This window comes from Pogoniulus pusillus, assembly GCF_015220805.1.
Source record: "Pogoniulus pusillus isolate bPogPus1 chromosome W unlocalized genomic scaffold, bPogPus1.pri SUPER_W_unloc_1, whole genome shotgun sequence".
In the NCBI taxonomy this organism is placed as follows: Eukaryota; Metazoa; Chordata; class Aves; order Piciformes; family Lybiidae; genus Pogoniulus; species Pogoniulus pusillus.
Window position 1 is genome coordinate 2,273,945 of NW_026974535.1, and position 17,924 is coordinate 2,291,868.

General features: G+C 39.3%; 1 protein-coding gene across 11 annotated transcripts in view; it reads left to right on the top strand.

The window, feature by feature from the left end:
- Positions 1–232: 232 nt before the first annotated feature.
- LOC135173792 (mesoderm induction early response protein 3-like) overlaps positions 233–17,924 on the top strand; it is a 40,121-nt gene continuing 22,429 nt past the window's right edge. For 2 of the 11 annotated variants that reach the window (XM_064140936.1, XM_064140937.1), the window contains exons 1-7: positions 353–706; positions 1,114–1,138; positions 3,232–3,377; positions 8,714–8,848; positions 10,289–10,409; positions 12,438–12,523; positions 12,731–12,803. In XM_064140936.1, the coding sequence (XP_063997006.1) occupies positions 647–706; positions 1,114–1,138; positions 3,232–3,377; positions 8,714–8,848; positions 10,289–10,409; positions 12,438–12,523; positions 12,731–12,803 (646 nt within the window). In that variant the 5' untranslated portion in view covers positions 353–646. The other 9 variants (XM_064140938.1, XM_064140941.1, XM_064140947.1 and 6 more) reach the window with 9 other exon arrangements.

The window sequence follows — 17,924 nt, forward strand, 5'->3', positions numbered from 1 at the left end:
CCACAACATTTCTATGATTCTCTAAAACGACTGAACTTTGCCGGTGGGGTGAAGGTGGCAGCCAGAGTTCTTGCTTTTCAGGCTTGGGCCTTGAGACGGGTGCCGAGCGTACCCTCCGTGGGGGGCAAGTAGAGTGCTTTTGCCAGCTGGGGCGGGAGTTCGCGGTGTCGCTGGAGGTGGGGTCCCGACACTATCTCCTCCGCCCCAGCCCAGTCCTGCCGGCCCCTTCGCTTTCTCCCTGGCCGGGTCCGGCTGGAGCTCGGCGACTGCTATTGGTTTAACGGCCTCATCCGGGCTTTCGGCGCAGCGCCGTTGCTCGGCCCGATCGTCTCAATATGGCGGAGGTGAGCGAGGAAAGTGGCCTGGGGCGCTGGCTTTCGGCTGGTTCTCTGCGGGACCGTGCCACCGGCAAGCCCCCTGCACCATCCTCGTAAGGCGCTTCCGGGGCGGCGAGGCGGCGCGAGATGGGTGTCGAGGTGGCCAGGCGGTCAGCAGGCGCCGAGAGTCTGCGCGACTAGGCCGCGCTGCGGGTGTCGGGTTCGCAGTCTGCGGGCAGCCGACAAGCTGCGGGGGAGGGACACATCCACTGCAGCGGTCCCTGAGGGGCGCAGGAGGGGCTGGCGGCTGCACCGCTGCGGCGCGAGCGATGGAGAAACGCTCGGCGGGAGGGAGGAGGAGCGAGCATTGGGCTAGGAACGGTAAAAAGGTCCAGTTCCCTTTGCTACTGCGTGCCCTCATTATGTCCCGCTGGGGCTGGAGGAAGTGGGAGCGCCGGGCCCGGAGCGGCTCCTGGGTTTTTTTTTTTTTTTTTTTTTTTTGTTTTTTTTTTTTTTTTTTTGTTTTTTTTTTTATTGCCAGGAAAGGAGGAAAGGAGAGCGACTGACGGGGAGTGAACGAAGGAAGGGAAGGATAGGACGGGAGAGGTGAACGGGATGGAGGGGCGAGCAGGGTGGGGGTCAGGGGCCGAGGCCGGCGCGGAACGGCGGAAAAAGGGGAGCAGCAGGGGAAGAGGGAAGCACCAGGGGTGGAAGAGTGGGGGCATGAAATGGAGATATATCTGCTGCTTAGCATGAGCGAGCCCGTGTCTCACCTCGCTCTTTCCTCTCCTTGCAGGCTTCCTTTGGGAGTTCGAGCCCAGGTTCGTCTTCGCCCACCTTCTGCCCCGGCACCTAGCCTGCTGCCCGCACTCTGTTCTGTCTTTCCTGCTCCTCAAAGTTACCCCTTGTTGCCTTGTAGCTTTCCTAACGCTTCACGTTCACGTAACTAACCTCCTGCCTGATTTTTAAGAGAAGGAGATATGCACTGTGGAGCTCTTCCCACAAAATGAAAAGGTTTCGTAGCACTTTTAAGTCAGCATCTCAGTTAAGTTATGTAGCCTGGAGAGAGACCGTTTCTCTTGTTGCTGATAACTGCAAGCTTGTGTAAATTTTTGACTTCTTGATAATATGAGAAAACCTTAAAAATCATAATGATATGTAATTGTTAAGATTTTAACTGCTGTTGAGGTACTATGGAATACTTTACATGAGCAAATATATTTAACGTCAGTAGAGCAACTCATGAAGTATATGGGGAATGTATTTGCTTCCATGTAACTGCTTTCAGCATTGGCCGTTTTTAATCTTTTTAAACTACTTTTATTAAATGTATTGAACTTGTATTATTTGAATATGGTTTCAAAGATTTTTTTAAATGAGGTTTTGAGTGTTCAGAGCTACTAAAATGGAACTTTTCTAGATAAAGTCTGTGAGTAGAATAGAACTTCTGTTTGAGCTAACATTAGAACGGTGTTTAGAAGCAGTAATCTCGAGCATATGTGTGTATAAATATAGCTTTATATATATTCAAGCAGTTGACAGTTCTTTAAAAGCCATAGAATCAGAATGTGAGGGCCAACAGAAAAATTCAGCATGTAATAATCATAATTGGACTAGTATTATCAGCTATACTGGGAGTTCTATGAGAACTGCATATAAGGAATTGACACAGCATATTTGCTGAAAAATTAGTATTAGATGCCTTAAGACTCACAAATGTTAATATATACAACTGTCTCTTTAAAGGTTAGAAGCAGTGCAGAGAGATACTGCTTTTTTTTGAGGGGTTGGGTTTCTTTGAGTTTTCTGGGGTTGGTTTTTTTTGGCATTTGCTTTTTTTTTTTTCTTCTTTTTAATTTAAGCAAAACATTGAAAATCTGTAGCTTCAAAACTTTTAAAGAAGTTCTTATATGGAAATAATTCTTCATAAACTTTTTTTTTTGCTCCTTGCAAGCCAAGAATTGCAACAGAACAATAGTATTTAAGAACTAGAAGGGAAAATCAGAAGTGAAAGAGAAATATCCTAATCTGTTTCTTTTCTCTGTCCTGAAAGCCTGAAGAAAGTGAGCATTAAAGAACCAAACAACTTTGTCAGTGATTTTTCACTATAACAACGCTGACTTTGTGGTGCAGAATATTTTAATCTTTAAATTCTGTTGAATTTAATGATAGCCTTTCTGACAAAATGCACTTAAAATAACAGTACTTCTCTTATTGAGTATCCTCTTGAGTAATGAAAAAGTGTCTGTTGGACCACAGAGCCATCACAATGACTTGTTAATGTGATCCATTGGAAGTGTTTTATTTCCATTATATTTTCCTCTATATTTCTCGAAACTCTGTTCTTTTTTATTTAGATTAAGTGCTAAGAATTAGATTTAATAAAAGATCTCATCTGTGAGGCTAATCTGAAGCAAGTCTCGCTGCTTATTTAGTTGTTGGTAGGAAGATGATGTGCAACTTAAGTTAGCTGTTTACCAGTGAAAAAATATGCTAGTTGCCATGTAAATCATATAAATAGAATCGGACCCTATAAACATGTGTCTTGCAGGATCTGAAACTCTGTGATGTGGACTTCAACAATGATTTCAAGAATGACTTGAACAATTTTTTTTGGCAAAATATTAAATTGGGATTTTAGTTTCTGAAGCTTTGCTTTGATAGTTTTGATGCTTCACCCAAGCACTCTATGTTGCAAGATAGAAAAATGCACCCATTTTCATACTTATAAGTATGAAAAGGGACAGGCAGCTGAAATAGCTGAATTTTTTCAGATAGTTAGGAATTTGTTCCAGTTTTTCTGGATTTCATGTAAAAAATCATGCAACCTTATTTTTCTGTGATGTAATTTTATGTTGAGATATATATATACATACACAAAGGAAAAAGGACTCAAATGAGGATTTTTTGATAGTTGGCTCTTTATCATCTGAGGATCATGACTTTGACCCTTCTGCTGAAATGCTGGTACATGATTATGATGATGAGCGAACTCTTGAAGAAGAGGAAATGATGGAAGAAAACAAACATTTCAGTTCTGAAATAGAAGATTTAGAAAAGGTAAGAATGATTTGCTCTTTCCTAAATGTCCATATATGTTGTACGTTTTTTAGTGAAAAGAACACTCAACTTGTTCTTTGATTTGTATTGTACTTTCAAAGGAATATAATTTTGAAAAGATGGGGAAATATTTTTAATTATTTGATCACTTGAATTCAGTAACTAAAAAAAAATATATCTCCATAGTTTGTTTTATTAATTGTGTTAGGATGTGAATATGATGACATGTTAGTAAAATCATTTGATCAAAGCTGTTGGAAAAAAAAGAAGTTGTAAACCATGCCTTTCTCTTGATTTTTACTTTTGTATTGCTGGTTGTCTTTCTCCTGTTACCTTCTGCACTGGTTTTGCCTGGGATAGAGTTAAATTTCTTCATAGTAGCTTGTATGGGGTTATGTTTTGAATTTGTGCTAAAAATGTTGATAGTATACTGATGTTTTAGTTACTGCTGAACTGTGCTTCCACAGCATCATTTAAAAAAAAAAAACCCACAACATTTTTATTATTAAACTGTTTGTATTTTGACCCCCAAGTTTATTTTTCACTTTTACCCTTCTGTTTCTCCCCTTCATCCCACACCAGATGGAAGGAATGAGCAAGCAGCTCTATGGTGCTTAGTTGCTGGCAGGAGTTAAGCCACAACAGTCTTTTTTGGCACCTAACATGGGGCACAAAGGATTTGAGATAACAGATTTGACCAGAGCATATTAGAAGGAATTTATATATATTAATAGTTGCTGGTCATGATATTGATTTATCTGTTCTTGATTTTGATTTATCCTGATCTGCTCCTTTTTTTCCCCCTGTATGTTCTAAAGATTGGCGTTGGCTTTTGCAGTTTGCTGTGCTCTGTAGTGCTTAGTGATGTTTTGCCTGAAAGATTTATTATTAAAACACTGGCTTTGAGCTTAATCCTGTGTTTGAGCTCTGTACTGAAGCTGTTACTGTACTTTGGGTACCATTGCATGGAGACAATTATACTCTCTCTGAGAAGTTTTGGGTTTTTTTGTGGTGGAAATACAGAACAGCACTTTCACCACCTCCTTCCATGGTGCTTTCTCCCTTGTTGCAATAACTCTTCAGTGAATATCCGTAGGCAGTCAAAATACTTCTATAGGTATTTCTTAAGAATATTATTTTGGCTTTTTCTAAGGTAAACAAGCTATTTAGGAATATAACTCTGGCCCTGAGGCAGTGTGGTTGTGGTTGGCAAAACACATGGGAGAATATTGGGCAGGTATCTAGAAAGTGTCTCGTTCCATGGTCCGGAACTTCAATACTAAACAAGTGCGGAATCCTGGTGAAGTGATAGAATGTTTAAAAACAAAACAAAAAAAGCCCTAGCTATTCCAAAGAGGTGCTTTTTTTTTTTTTGAACCCTATAGCCTCAACCTGGGACAACTGTGCTGGGGCCTGGCCTGTACCTACCAAATGCTGCTCAATACTATTCAGCATCCTAAATAATAAGAGAAGGTCTGAATACATACTAACATACACTCTGGCTAAACCAGAGACCCAGCCCTCAACAGTCATCCCTGTAATTAAAAAGAAACAATGGAAATTGAAGTCAACTCATTTATTGTGATGAAGAAGCTTCTCCTAAGAGACAGCTTGTTCTGCAGCAGAGCAGCCACAAGAACAGAGGGAGGAAGGGACCAAAATAATAAATGAGACCCGAACCACCCTATCCTTAAGTGAGCCGTGAGATGTGAGGAGATTTCAACCAGGTGAGCAAATGCTCAGCTGGTTACTCCAGTGCTGGGATATTGGGGGCCAATAGTCAGAAATTAGAGGGTAAGGAAACCCAGCAGTTGGAATCCCTTGCTAAGGATAAGGCCATTGATGAAGGGATTGGAAAGGGGCAGGAGTCATTGATGGTGACTCCTGTGGAGTGTGAAGGACAGGTATCCTATCAAGGAAGATCTTGCAAATTCCCAAAGCAAATGGACCACCGTTGGTGGTGGAGGTGATCTATAATAACCTGTCTGACAACTAAGTATCCAAAGACCCAGATGACAGTCAGTGTGTGGTCCATGTGGTGACAGTTGGTATGATGTGCACTGATGTCATATGCCAACACCCTGGCAATAATGAGCTGGATAGACATGGAGGCACCACCTATGGATGGATTGACCAGGCAGCTCCAAGAGTATGAAGATAATCTTACTTCTTCCCTACAGGCTTGCATCTTGGCTGTGGAGAAACTGACCCAAAAAATTGTCTGAGCAATCTGAGAAGGATAGCCCTTCCTCACCCACTCAGCTATTAAGAGTCAGCCTTTTCCTGATCAAAGGAGAGAGTATCAGTGGCACACAACACAAGCAACCCTCATGTTCTCTCCCTGTGTGGTCAAGGGGAGGACATGAGGAAGTGCAATGGTAAACTTAACCTGGAGAGTAGAAGTTCAGGTACAAGAATTGCAAGAAAAAACAAGTGTCAAAAGGTAACCATCCAGGAAAATTACTGCTCCGGTGTCTGTTGGATAGAGTAGAAATACTGGTCATACTTTCAATCCTAATGAAGGGATTTCTGGTTTGCAGTTAGAAAAATCAAATAAGAAAGAATGAACAAGAATAGAGGGGCCTTGCCTTTGGCCAGGTGGAGGAAAGAGACAACTGGGTTTGCTGGACTGTAATGACTGTGGAAACACAGCCCCAGCATTTGCCATGGACTGATTCAATCTGCACTGGAACCTTGCTCCTGAACACCTGCAATATAGTGATGGCATCACTTATTGGGGCAACACAGCAGAGGAAGTATTTGAGAAAAGGAGAAGAATAATCTAGATTATTTTTGTTTTCCCATTAAAAAAAATAAGGTCAAAGGACCTGCATAGAGGATCTTGCCTGGAATACTATCTTGGGCCTCAGAAGGCAAGTTTTATGGCAACATGACACCCCTGAAATAATGGAATCAGACAACAGGATTCATTTTTAAAGCAGCCTGGGCCAAGGAGCATGTCATTGAGTGGGTGTATCACATCCCCTATTATGTGCTAGCCTCAAGGAAAATTGAACAATACTGTTAAAAACTGCAGTGAGAGCAATGGAAGCTGGGACATCCAAGTATTAGAATACACATTTAGCAGAAACCACTTGGCTAGTTAACACAAGAGAATCTGCCAGTTGACTTGGCCCTGCCCAATAAAACCATTGTGCACTGTGGAAAGAGATAAGGTCTCTGTAGTACATATAAGGATCTGGTTGGGAAAACCAATTGATTATTCTTTCTTTGAGAACAGGCAATGCTATTCATGGGATTGTTTTTGCTCAAGGACATGGGTGTACTTGTAATGCAGAAGAATGATGGAGTCCAGTGTGTACCTCAAGGTGATATAATACTGAATGAAAATAACCCATGTTTTAAGTTGTACGATGGCAGTATTACATGATGGTGTATGTCACCACTGCTGTGTCTGCCATTTATCAAAGGTATTATAGCAGGAACTTCTTGCTGTTAGCCAGGCAAGAGGTATAATACAGTGTTAAACACTATGCCCTGGCCCAGAGAGACAAAGAGTGGGGAATATAATGGATATACATTTAAATTGTAACCTGTGATTTCAGTTGAGTATTACAGGAAGTACTGAAGCTGAAACCACCCAAAGCAATGAAGAATGAGCCTCACAAGAAACAGTGCAAGTGCAGCAGTACCCTGACCTGAGCTGGCTTGGGTGCCCAGTAACTCCATGCAACACACCACCTCTCCTGTCCTGAGAGTGACCACTGTAACAGATAAAGTCCAAAGTTGTAGACCAAATGAACTCAATGAACATTTTATAGATAGTTATGGACACTTTACAGACATTTTACAGGGGTGAAGGGATGGTTAATCATAGAATAGAATCATAGAATCAACCAGGTTGGAAGAGACCTCCAAGATCATCCAGTTCAACCTATCACCCAGCCCTATCCAGTCAACTAGACCATGGCACTAAGTGCCTCATCCAGTCTTTTCTTGAACACCTCCAGGGACGGTGCCTCCACCACCTCCCTGGGCAGCCCATTCCAATGGGAAATCACTCTCTCTGTGAAGAACTTCTTCCTAACATCCAGCCTATACCTACCCCGGCACAACTTGAGACTGTGTCCCCTTGTTCTGTTGCTGGTTGCCTGGGAGAAGAGGCCACCCCCCACCTGGCTACAATGTCCCTTCAGGTAGTTGTAGACAGTAATAAGATCACCCCTGAGCCTCCTCTTCTCCAGGCTAAGGAGATGTATTGCAAGAGGGTGGAACCTGAATGTGACATAAATGGTATGGAATAAGAATTGGAGAATGTACTGATTTTTACTGGGATAAAGTTAAATTTCTTCATAGTAGCTTGTATGTGGCCTTGTTTTGGAATTGTGCTGAAAACAGCATTGATAATGCACTGATGTTTTAGTTGTTGCTGAACGGTGCTTACACTGAGTCAAGGACTTTTCTGCTTCTCGCAGTACTCTGCCAGCAAGTAGATTGGAGGTGCACAAGAATTTGGGAGGGAACACAGCAGGGACAGCTGACCCCAACTGACCAAAGCGATATTCCATACTGTATGATGTCATGCTCAGCAATAAAAGCTGGGGGGCAGGTTGGTGAGGGGGTGTTGCTGCTTGGGAACTGGCCTGGGTCAGTTGGTGGTGAGCAATTGTTATCATTTGCATCATTTGTCTGTCTTTTGGTTTATATTCCTCTCTCTCTCTTTTTTTTTTTTTTTTTTTGCTTCCTCTTCTTTTTATTACAATTAAAAAAATATATTTAAAAAATAATTAAATAGTCTTTATTTTGGTTCACATGTTTTTCTCCCTTTTACCTTTCCAATTCTCCCTTTTATCCCAGTGAGGGAGGAATGAGCAAGTGGCTATGTGGTGTTTAGCTTCTGGCTGGAGATAAAACAACATCTCAACAGTCATAAAATATATTGTGTGGAAGACAAATAAGAGGAATAAAAATTTGCTGTATTAGTTCACTTCTGTGACATCTTGCATGCTTGCAGCTGTACCTATATTGGACTAAAGTCTTCAAGATTTTCTGTGTTTCTTTGTTGAAGGGGAATTGTTAGTGTTTCTAGTGTACCGTGTTTTAAAGTATGAATCAGATAAGGAGCAAATTTTTAATAATTGCTCTTTAGTTTCATCCAGTAACTTATTTGCTTCAATAGCACGATGGGGCTTTATTATGTGTCAAGATATATGGCTATGAATAGGTGACTGAAAATATTTTAGATCTTTAATCTTGCTTTCAATGAAGGTTTTTCATTCAGTTTTTACTTTTCAAAATATAACATCCTTTTAGGCCTAAACTCTTTAGAAGTATTTGGCAATATATTAAAATGTTTGTAAATCTCCTTGTATTAGGAAGGAAACATGCCATTGGAAGATTTACTGGCATTCTATGGCTATGAACCTGCAATTCCAGTTATCACTGGTTCTAGTGTGGATAGCTCTCCAAGTGAACTTGCCAATGAACTTCCAGATATGACTTTAGATAAAGTAAGTCAGAAATGTTTTCCTCTGTATTACAGTTTGAAAACAGTTTAAGGTCACCTGGATTTCTATATTTCACTATCTTGATGTTGACCTTTGCCAAGTTCAATATACAATTAAAAGTTACTGTATTAGTGGTGAACTCATTTCTGTTAGATTAATGGTTGGACTTGATGATTTTTAAAGGTCTTTTACGACCTTAATGATTCTGAGTTTCTATTCTGAAATTATTGGGTTTTTTTCAAGGATATTGAGGATCTGAATCTAATTATAATTATCACACACATGCATAGCAGCTTTAGTGGCACTATATTACTACAAATGAGAAATAAATAAGTTAACAGTTCTTCTAAAACACTTCTGGAGAACTGTAAATAGATTTCTTCTTTTTAATAGAAGTAGGACTTTTCTGAGAAGATCTGTATTTTATTTTAATGTGTGCAATGTCCAGAAATAACAATTTTGGCTTCCAACATACATGTCATGTATCAAACGTTTGTGAAACTTGAAAATGCATTCCTGAATGCTTTGGAATGTTCCTTTCAAATGCATTGAATTTGAAAAGGTCTCAAGTTTGGGGGGATGAGATTGTTTTATGTGCAATGACTATGTGTTGCTGCTTTGAGTATAAAACTATGAAACCTCAGTTGTTAAGATTCACAGGCTAACTTTAAATTCTGAAACTTAAATCTGAGTTTTTGCTATAAAGTATATGCAGCTAGTAGTTTGATTATAAAGTCTGTAGGAGTAAGTATGATGAAATGAAACTCCACAGAAAATAGGGTATATTGATGGCTCCACGCATCTGAACTTCATTAGGAGTCATGATTGTGTTGAGGCTACAGAAATATGTAGTTGGCTTGTTGTTTAATGCAGTTCTTTCCCTAATCTATACAGAGGGGTTAAACACATTTGTTAGTGAGGGAAGTATACTTTTCTTCCTTTTTTTTTTGTTTTTAAACCTATAGAAGCATCTTTGTGTGTGTGTACGTGATTTGTGAGGATAATGGGTTGTCTATTATCTCTAGCTCTTCTCAGTCTATGAAAATGCCTGGTGCTTTTGGTTTTGGTGTTGTTTCTTTGTTGGGTGTCTTTTTCACCATATTTTAAGGGGTATCAGCCTGATAAAGCTTTAGTATATCTGTGATGTAAAGAATGTCAGAATTCTAAAGCTTTCCACTTGCACTTTTCATTGAAAGCAGTTGGAGATACATCTGAGATTAGATGCTTGCAGAGGTTGCTACTTCTGGGTTTATTTTAATAGAAGACAAGGGGGAAATTAACACCTGTCTTCAACTCTGAAATGAATGGTTCTGAGATTTAGGATGAGCAAACTAGCTAACATTATGATAAATTAACGAGACTTACAATTTGAATCTAAATGCCCACTAGTCTGTACTTAATAGTCTGGGTTTTTTTAATTTTTATTTTATTTTCACGATATAGGAGGAAATAGCTAAGGATCTCTTGTCAGGTGATGATGAAGAAACACAGTCTTCTGCTGATGACTTGATGCCATCGGTCACTTCACATGAGGCTACTGACTTCTTTCCTCGGCCATTAAGATGTAGGAAACCTAATTTTATAATAAAACTCAAAATGTCTTAGCATTGTATATAGCTTCCTAGTTTAAAATATCAAAATTGCAGAGTAGTGCCAACCAGAAATTGAGAAACAGTGCTTTGCAGGATGTTGTATGTGAATGTTGCCTTTGATATTATTAATTAAGAGACCTATATTTAGTACTGTACTGAAAGGACAAGTGCAAAATTTTCTACAAATACAGTAACTTTCCATAATTGACAGTTAATGTATTGAGGAACACTTTGTGGTGTTTTTTTTATTTGTTAATGACATGGGTATGTAACCATTTCTTTTAAATTAATGTTTCTTTAGTAAACTATTTGCTTCTAATTTTAATCCAGTGGATATGAACTGGGATGTGGTTTCTTTGTGATTATTTGCCTTCACACATTCAACAGTTTTCCAAAGGACTTCATGAGCCAAAGTGATTTTATATGAGATGGGGCCTATGAACCCATGATCACCAAAATTTCACTACCCATGGAGCTATTGTGGGAAAGATCCAAGAACCAGTGGTTCAGTTACTCAACATGGACAAGATATTCCTCATTGCTCCAACTCTAGTACACCAGTGAACAAATGAACTGCAATAGGCAATGTGGAGGATTTTTATCCCAGTTTTAATTTGGCAAGTATCTTGAGCTGTTCTTGGGGGATTTCATCCCTCTAGAGAAGGGGGATGATAAAGAGGATGTTCTGTTTCAGTCATCAGCAATTGTAGCTCTTTGCATGCTACTGATTGTGTCATGTTTTACATGTATTCAGAGGGAAATACAAAAATCTTAAATTATAATGCCCTCTTTTAGTTAAGCAAAACTTACTGGCATTTAAACTTGTGAACTGTTAATGAATATGACACAAAGTGTAGTAGTTATATGGAAAAAAATTACTAGCCACTCATCTGACTCAGTGTTAAGAAATAGTCATCTTTTAGCTATCATGATTTTCTATCAGAATGCTGTTCTTTCTCTGTTAGAAATTGGTTAGGTGTTTTAAAGTAAAATATCTACCATTTCAGGGGGGGAAATATCAATTTCTTGTGCTGTTGACAGTTTTATCTTTTCTGATCCATTTAAGATAACATTCAATTTTAAGATAAACATGTCTAACATGGGCAATTTTATTAAATTTGTATTACTTGGGAAAAAATCGCATATTGTTGTTTCATGCATTCATGTTAACTTCTTGCCTGCTACTTCTTACAGCAAAAGGTAGGCTGGTGATTGTAGTAATGATTAGAGAAGACCTTAGTCAATACAGCCTTGGATTTTGTCTCTGATGTTGAGGATTCTATTTAGTTGTGATGAAGCTAAAATTACAACCATATTTATGAGCATGCTGTTACTGAAAACAGAATAGAAAATAAAAATTCCATTCAGCTGAGGATAAAATTAAAAAATAGAATTACTTGAAAAAACAGTGCCACAGTATTCTAGATTCTAAAATACGAGTTATTCTGTGGAGTACTGTGTTTTAATAATTTGAAGTGCTCTGCTGTATTTCCTCTGGGGGGGGAGGAGAGGAATAAGCAGTCTTTTACTGTCTCTTGCTATATCTTCATTCTGTGCTGAGACAGCCTTGTTTAAATGAATGTTTTCAATGCTCATTAAAACTTCTGATGAAAGGCTTTAGTAAGTAATAAAGATTGCCTTCAACATTACTTTCTTTGTGATTAATCTAGAGCTAAGTCATAGCCCTGGATGTTTTCTGGTTTTCCTCATACGTTTTCTATAAGGTATAAACTATTATTGAAAACTGATGAAGAAAAATGCTCTTATTTCCTTTGGAGTGTTATATAGTAGATTTGTCATCACTGCAACTAAGACAATGTTTCAATTTTGCAATATATAAGTACCTATGCTAGGGTTCGATAGAAACGTACATCAACAGACTCATGATGAGTCTCCAAGAATAAAAGCAGGGACTTCTTTCAAAAGTCAAGGATATCTTGTAGTTCTGTTTGAACTTAAAATTCTTCCTATCTAAAACTCAGCTTCTTTGTGTTTTGAAGCAAACACTACATGTGATGGGGATAAGGAGTCAGATAGCGAAGATGTAGAGGCAGACAATGGTAATTCATCTGAAGATTTGAGAAAGGTAATAACTATATTTTTTTAAAAGTTAAGTAAACTGTACTATTAAAAAAACTGCATTGAGATTTATAGTACATATTTCAAATGGTACCTTAATTCTGAAATTCCCTGTAAAATGCCATATTAATGAGATTTGTAATGCTTCCATGCACAAAATATCAAGCTAATACCTTACTCTTGTGATTTTTTTTTTTTTTTGTTACATCTTCAGGAAATAATGGTTGGTTCACAGTATCAGGCTGTAATTCCACCTTACCTTGGTAGATACAGTGATAATGAAAAGGGTAAGTTCTTCTGACTGCTTTACTTTTTATCTTATGTTTATACATAACATTTGATGGAAAAGTGTTATTTAGATTTATAAGACAAATTCAGTGACGTAGTTTTGGACACCTTAAAACCGAACCAAACTGAAAAAACACCCTAGTAAACTCAAGTAACACAACTGCATAATTCTATCTCAGAAATGTAATTCTACAACTTTGATAGGAAATTCTCAAGAGGGCATAGGAAGGTGGACTATGTTGTTCATTTGAAGTGTTTAGTAATCTTAGGAGGCAACAAACTGTGTCAAGAAGAAAGTATTTTCATCAGAGTATCATAACTGGAATATGAGCATGCAAATGAGTTTACATTGAAGATCTTCAAAACAGTATCTTTCTTTGCTTCTTTTTTTGGCAAGCACAACAGTGTGGGTTACACTGAACAAAGCAATAATATAATTGAAAAATTCCATAGCATAAGTAGATGATGTAAGTCCTGATATGCCCTGTCTTTAGAAAGTTTTAAGTATGTTGTTATTTCTATGTAAATTTAAGTAAAAAACTGCAACTGTGCTAGAGTACAAAATAACTTAGAGTTTTATTTGATATCTTTAGAAACTTTCATTATGAGGAAAAATATAGCATACATAGCTGTGGAATTCAAAAAGCAAATATTGAAATAAATTTGCTCATGCATGGAGCAGGTGTGAAATTAAGGAACCATTTGAGGGATGTGTTAAAGGGCATTCTGTTTTTTCTTCAAGTTACTTGTGTTCAAACCAATTTCTAGTGAAGCATATCAAGTCTTCTTACCATTACCAACTGCTTTTTGAAGAATGATCCTTGACGATAGAGATGAAGAATGTTTAGTATGGATGGTGCTGGAAGCATTAGCAAGTCAACATTTCTTGTGTTGCTTAAGAGAAATAGTGAATTTTCCTATTTTCTGAGATTGAGGCATGATGCTTACCAAATGTAAGAACCAGATTCTTCTGGGTAGTCTTTGTATTATTTACGCTTCTTGACTGAGAACTACAGAAGGAACAATAACCAGAGGCTGATTAGGAAGGCGTTAACCTGACAACTTCCTCTGCAATGAGCTGATGCTAGAGAGAACCAGTGAGATGGGAGGAGCACCTATCAGGCATGGACTCCAGCAAGAAGTGCTGGATTGTCTTCGTTGATAATGGAGGTTGAAGCCGAGCATCAGCAGTGCTTGCAGAGGTTGGACCTGGCTGTATGGGTAGAAGATTCTGTGAAAGCCTCTTCTGAACTCCCTGAAATGCTTGTGATACCAAAGGGGGGGCACACTTATATTTCTGCTGCATAGTCCCAACTACTGAAATTGAGTTAGAAGGTAGTTCTGCTCTTCTACAAACCTTACACTTGTAATACATCCGTTTGAAAGCTTTCTTTGTTCTTACACAATGACAGAACTTTCAGAGGAGATGTAACTTTATTCCTCACCTTAGTTTAATAGTCTTTCCTACAGTTTTATGAGAGATTTGAGAATCTACTTTATCTCTTCTACTGTAATTGCCATTATGCTTGTGTTTTGAATTTAGTAACTCTAATTTCATATTGTCAAGAGAGTACATGAAGCATTATGTGTAATATTAGTCACATCTATTGATCAAAGTAAAGGATTCGTAGTTTAATCTAGAATTTAAATATGTGCACAGACAAAGATTCAGGCCAACTCTTTAATATTTACAGTATATTGTCTTTCAAATAAGTCACTTGAGAGATGCATACACAATTTCAGTATATTAGGAAGGAGGATGACCCTGATTGCTTGTGAAATGTTGAACATCTACACTGTTAACAGCATTTGATTGTTAATAAATGGAAAATGAAATAACCACATTGAGACTTAGATTTCCATTCAACTAAATAAGTTTTGGAAAATTTTAGTTGAAAATGACCACCTTTTCAATTTAAAAAAAAATGTAATATTTGAAATATTAAAGTAATATCCTGCACTTTATTACTGTAAACTATAGTTTATTTATTGAAAATAGCAGAATCACTGAATCACAGAATTAATCATGTTGGAAAAGACCTTTGAGATCATCAGGTCCAGCCTATCACCCAACATCATCTAATCAACTAAATCATGGCACCAAGTGCCACATCCAGTCTCTTTTTTTAAACACTTCCAAGGATGGTGACTCCACCTCCCTGGACAGACTATTTAAATGGCCAATCACTCTTTTTGCAAAGAACTTCTTCCTAACATCCAGCCTAAACCTCCCCTGGCATAACTTGAGACTGCGTCCTCTCATTCTGTCACTGGTTGTGCTAGTTTGAAGCAGGCTAGAATGTTTTGGTCAGAAGGACTAGATCATAGGCTGTGAAATCAAAACAATGGTGATCTCTACTTGACTCATAGGCTTGCTGAGATGTATGAAAACATAAGTCAAAACATAGATAACACACTCTGCATTGCTCTTGCTTGGGCTGCTGGCTGAGCTGCATCTCTAACCTCACCCTCCATTTTGGACTAACCCACTTTGCTTCCTAACTTCCTGGCCGAAGCTCTGTTCTTCCTTGGGACCGGGTTAAGGTTGAGAGGGGTAGGGGGAAGGTGCAGGGGTGGTTGAGAGCCCCTCCTGGGGACTCAGGTTTCTGGGAGGGGAGTTGTGTTTCTGTATTACCTTTTACCTTGTATATTTCTGTATATAACTGTATAAACTGTAAATATCTGCATGTATATTGTGCTAGCTGTAAATATGAGCTTCATTCATATTTCCAGAGCCGGCTGAGTCTAGTCTGGGTGATTTCTAAAGTGTGTGGGGGTGGGGAACACCCAAACCATCACACTGGTTGCCTGAGAGAAGAGACTGATCCCCACCTGGCCACAACCTCCTTTCAGGTAGTTGTGTAGACAGTGATAAGGTCCTCCCTGAGCCTCCTTCAGGCTAAACAACCCCAGCTCCCTCAGCAGCTTCTCATAGGGCTTGTGCTCCAGATCCCTCATCAGCTTTGTTGCCCGTCTCTGGACACATTCAAGCATCTCAACATCTTTCTGAAATTGAGGGTCTGTGGCCATTTAAGCTAGATTTGTAGCTCAGACATAAAAATATTTGGACCAGAGAAACTTAGAAGTAAAACTCTGAGTGGAGAGGTGAACGTTCTAGGGATAGGCCATATAATGGCAACAATGGATAAGTTAATATAATTTCATTGGAGCATCAAGAGTTTTATGTTTGGAAGCACAGCTTTTACCTTCCCCTTGCTGCTTCTGCTGCACCTGTTGCTATCTCCCCTGCTGCTGTTTTGGCTGCTGCTCGATCCCTTCCCCATCTTCATTAAGGTTATTATATTTATGTAGTAGTTTATTCTCCCTATATTGTTATATTTAAACTATAAGAAATACAATTTCATTTTTCCCTGACTTTCCAAAAATCTGTGTTGTAGTGAGTTTATTCTACCAGGGGAGGAATATCCTCCCTAACTCAGGACATGAATTTTGGCTCCTAAAGTGAGACACAATCCTGGTTTGTTTTTTTGATTGATAATCAGGATAAGGAAGTTGAGGAAAAATGGATTTGTTTGGTATATTGTGGCTCATTATTGCTTTGATTTTGACCTTATCAGTTCAGCTGTGCTTTACTACCATGGTGCAATATCATGTGTGCTCCTTTTTTACCCAGTTCCAAACCATGTTAGCAAAAGTTGTGTTAACAAAGGTTGGAAATTTTGTTATGGATGTTTTAAGGTTTAGGAATGTAGCTGAGGGTATGCTGTATGTTATGCTTGTGTCAGAGACTAAGAGTTATTTGGGAGAGCTGAGTTATCTAGCGGTTTGCCTACTGTGTTTGAATTTGATGTTTCTGGCTGCTATTGTAGGTCTGATTGTAGTTTGGAGACAAGAGAAATGCAGGAATAAACAGTCTACGAGTGAGGTCTTTACCTTCTCTGGAGGTAGTAGCAGGAAATAGGGGTTAAAGACAGTTTGCAACTGAAGCGGGGGAAGGAAGGCCACTGCACCGGGCAGACGATTGCAGAGCAGCAAAGCATCCTGCCTCAGAACCTTTGGAAAAAGTAGTTGGACATGCCCTGTACCCCAGTGACTTTGAAGTGTGGAGTCAGGAAACTTACCTCATTCCCGTTGGTACCGAATAGAACGGAGGAAAGTAAGGGTAGAAGCGATGGAACTCCTGTAGGGGTGTTCCGTCACAAAGGGCTGCGGCGACGGATTTGGCTGCAAACAGTGTGGGCTATGGCAAAGTCCCTCTAATGGGTAAAGTTGAGGAGCTTGTTTGCAGAAAATGCATCTCAAAACGTTTTGATCAGTAGGAGAGTTCCTGACACCAGACCCTCTGGCATTAGAGGGGCTGCTGAGGCAAAGGTTCTTTCACCCGCAACCAAGCGGTTGTGGAAGTGGTACTGGAGGATGTGGTGGGGTTCTTGGAGGGTGGAGCCCACTAATGCCATTGAGCCCGCTAATTCCAGTGCTCCTGCTTTAGCTCTGCTTGTTTCTGCCAAACCAGCAGCTGCTGCTGTGGGAGAGGTTCCCTCTGCCTTAGTCCCAATTCCACCACCATGAAAGGAATAGAGCCAGGCAGACAAAACAGATTTAAATGATTCAATGAAAGGCACCTCCCAGATTAGGAAATGTCTTACTTTAAGCAAAGAAGTTTAGATAGCCATGAGCAGGAAGATTCAAATGGAAGAGTTAAGATCTCCCTTGCTCCAATTAAAAAAAGGAAAGGAATGGCAGATAGTATTGGGGGTCGAGATAGCTCAGATGATGATGGGGATAAACCAGAGCAGGGTAATCCCAAAGAGGAAACTGTTAGGAACCCTTTTGCTGCTGTTGAAGAGTTTCAGAAGTTTGTTCAACTCATGAAGCAAACAGAAGAGGATCTGGGAAAGGGTACATCTACTGGTGTGAAGGCTGTACCCTTGTGAGTAAAAGGAATGGAAAGGCTAGAGCTAAGGAAAAATATACTCAGGAAATGGTTGATTGTGATGATGAAGAGAAAGCCCCATTACCAAGGAAGGAGATGAAGAGTGAGAACTGTTGATGAGTTGGTTAAACAGATGTTGGAATGGAGGTATGGATACTGTAGAAATAAACCCTTGGACAGTGAGGCAGTTGCTTTTTTTTTGAAAGACAATGGCATAGATAAGCAA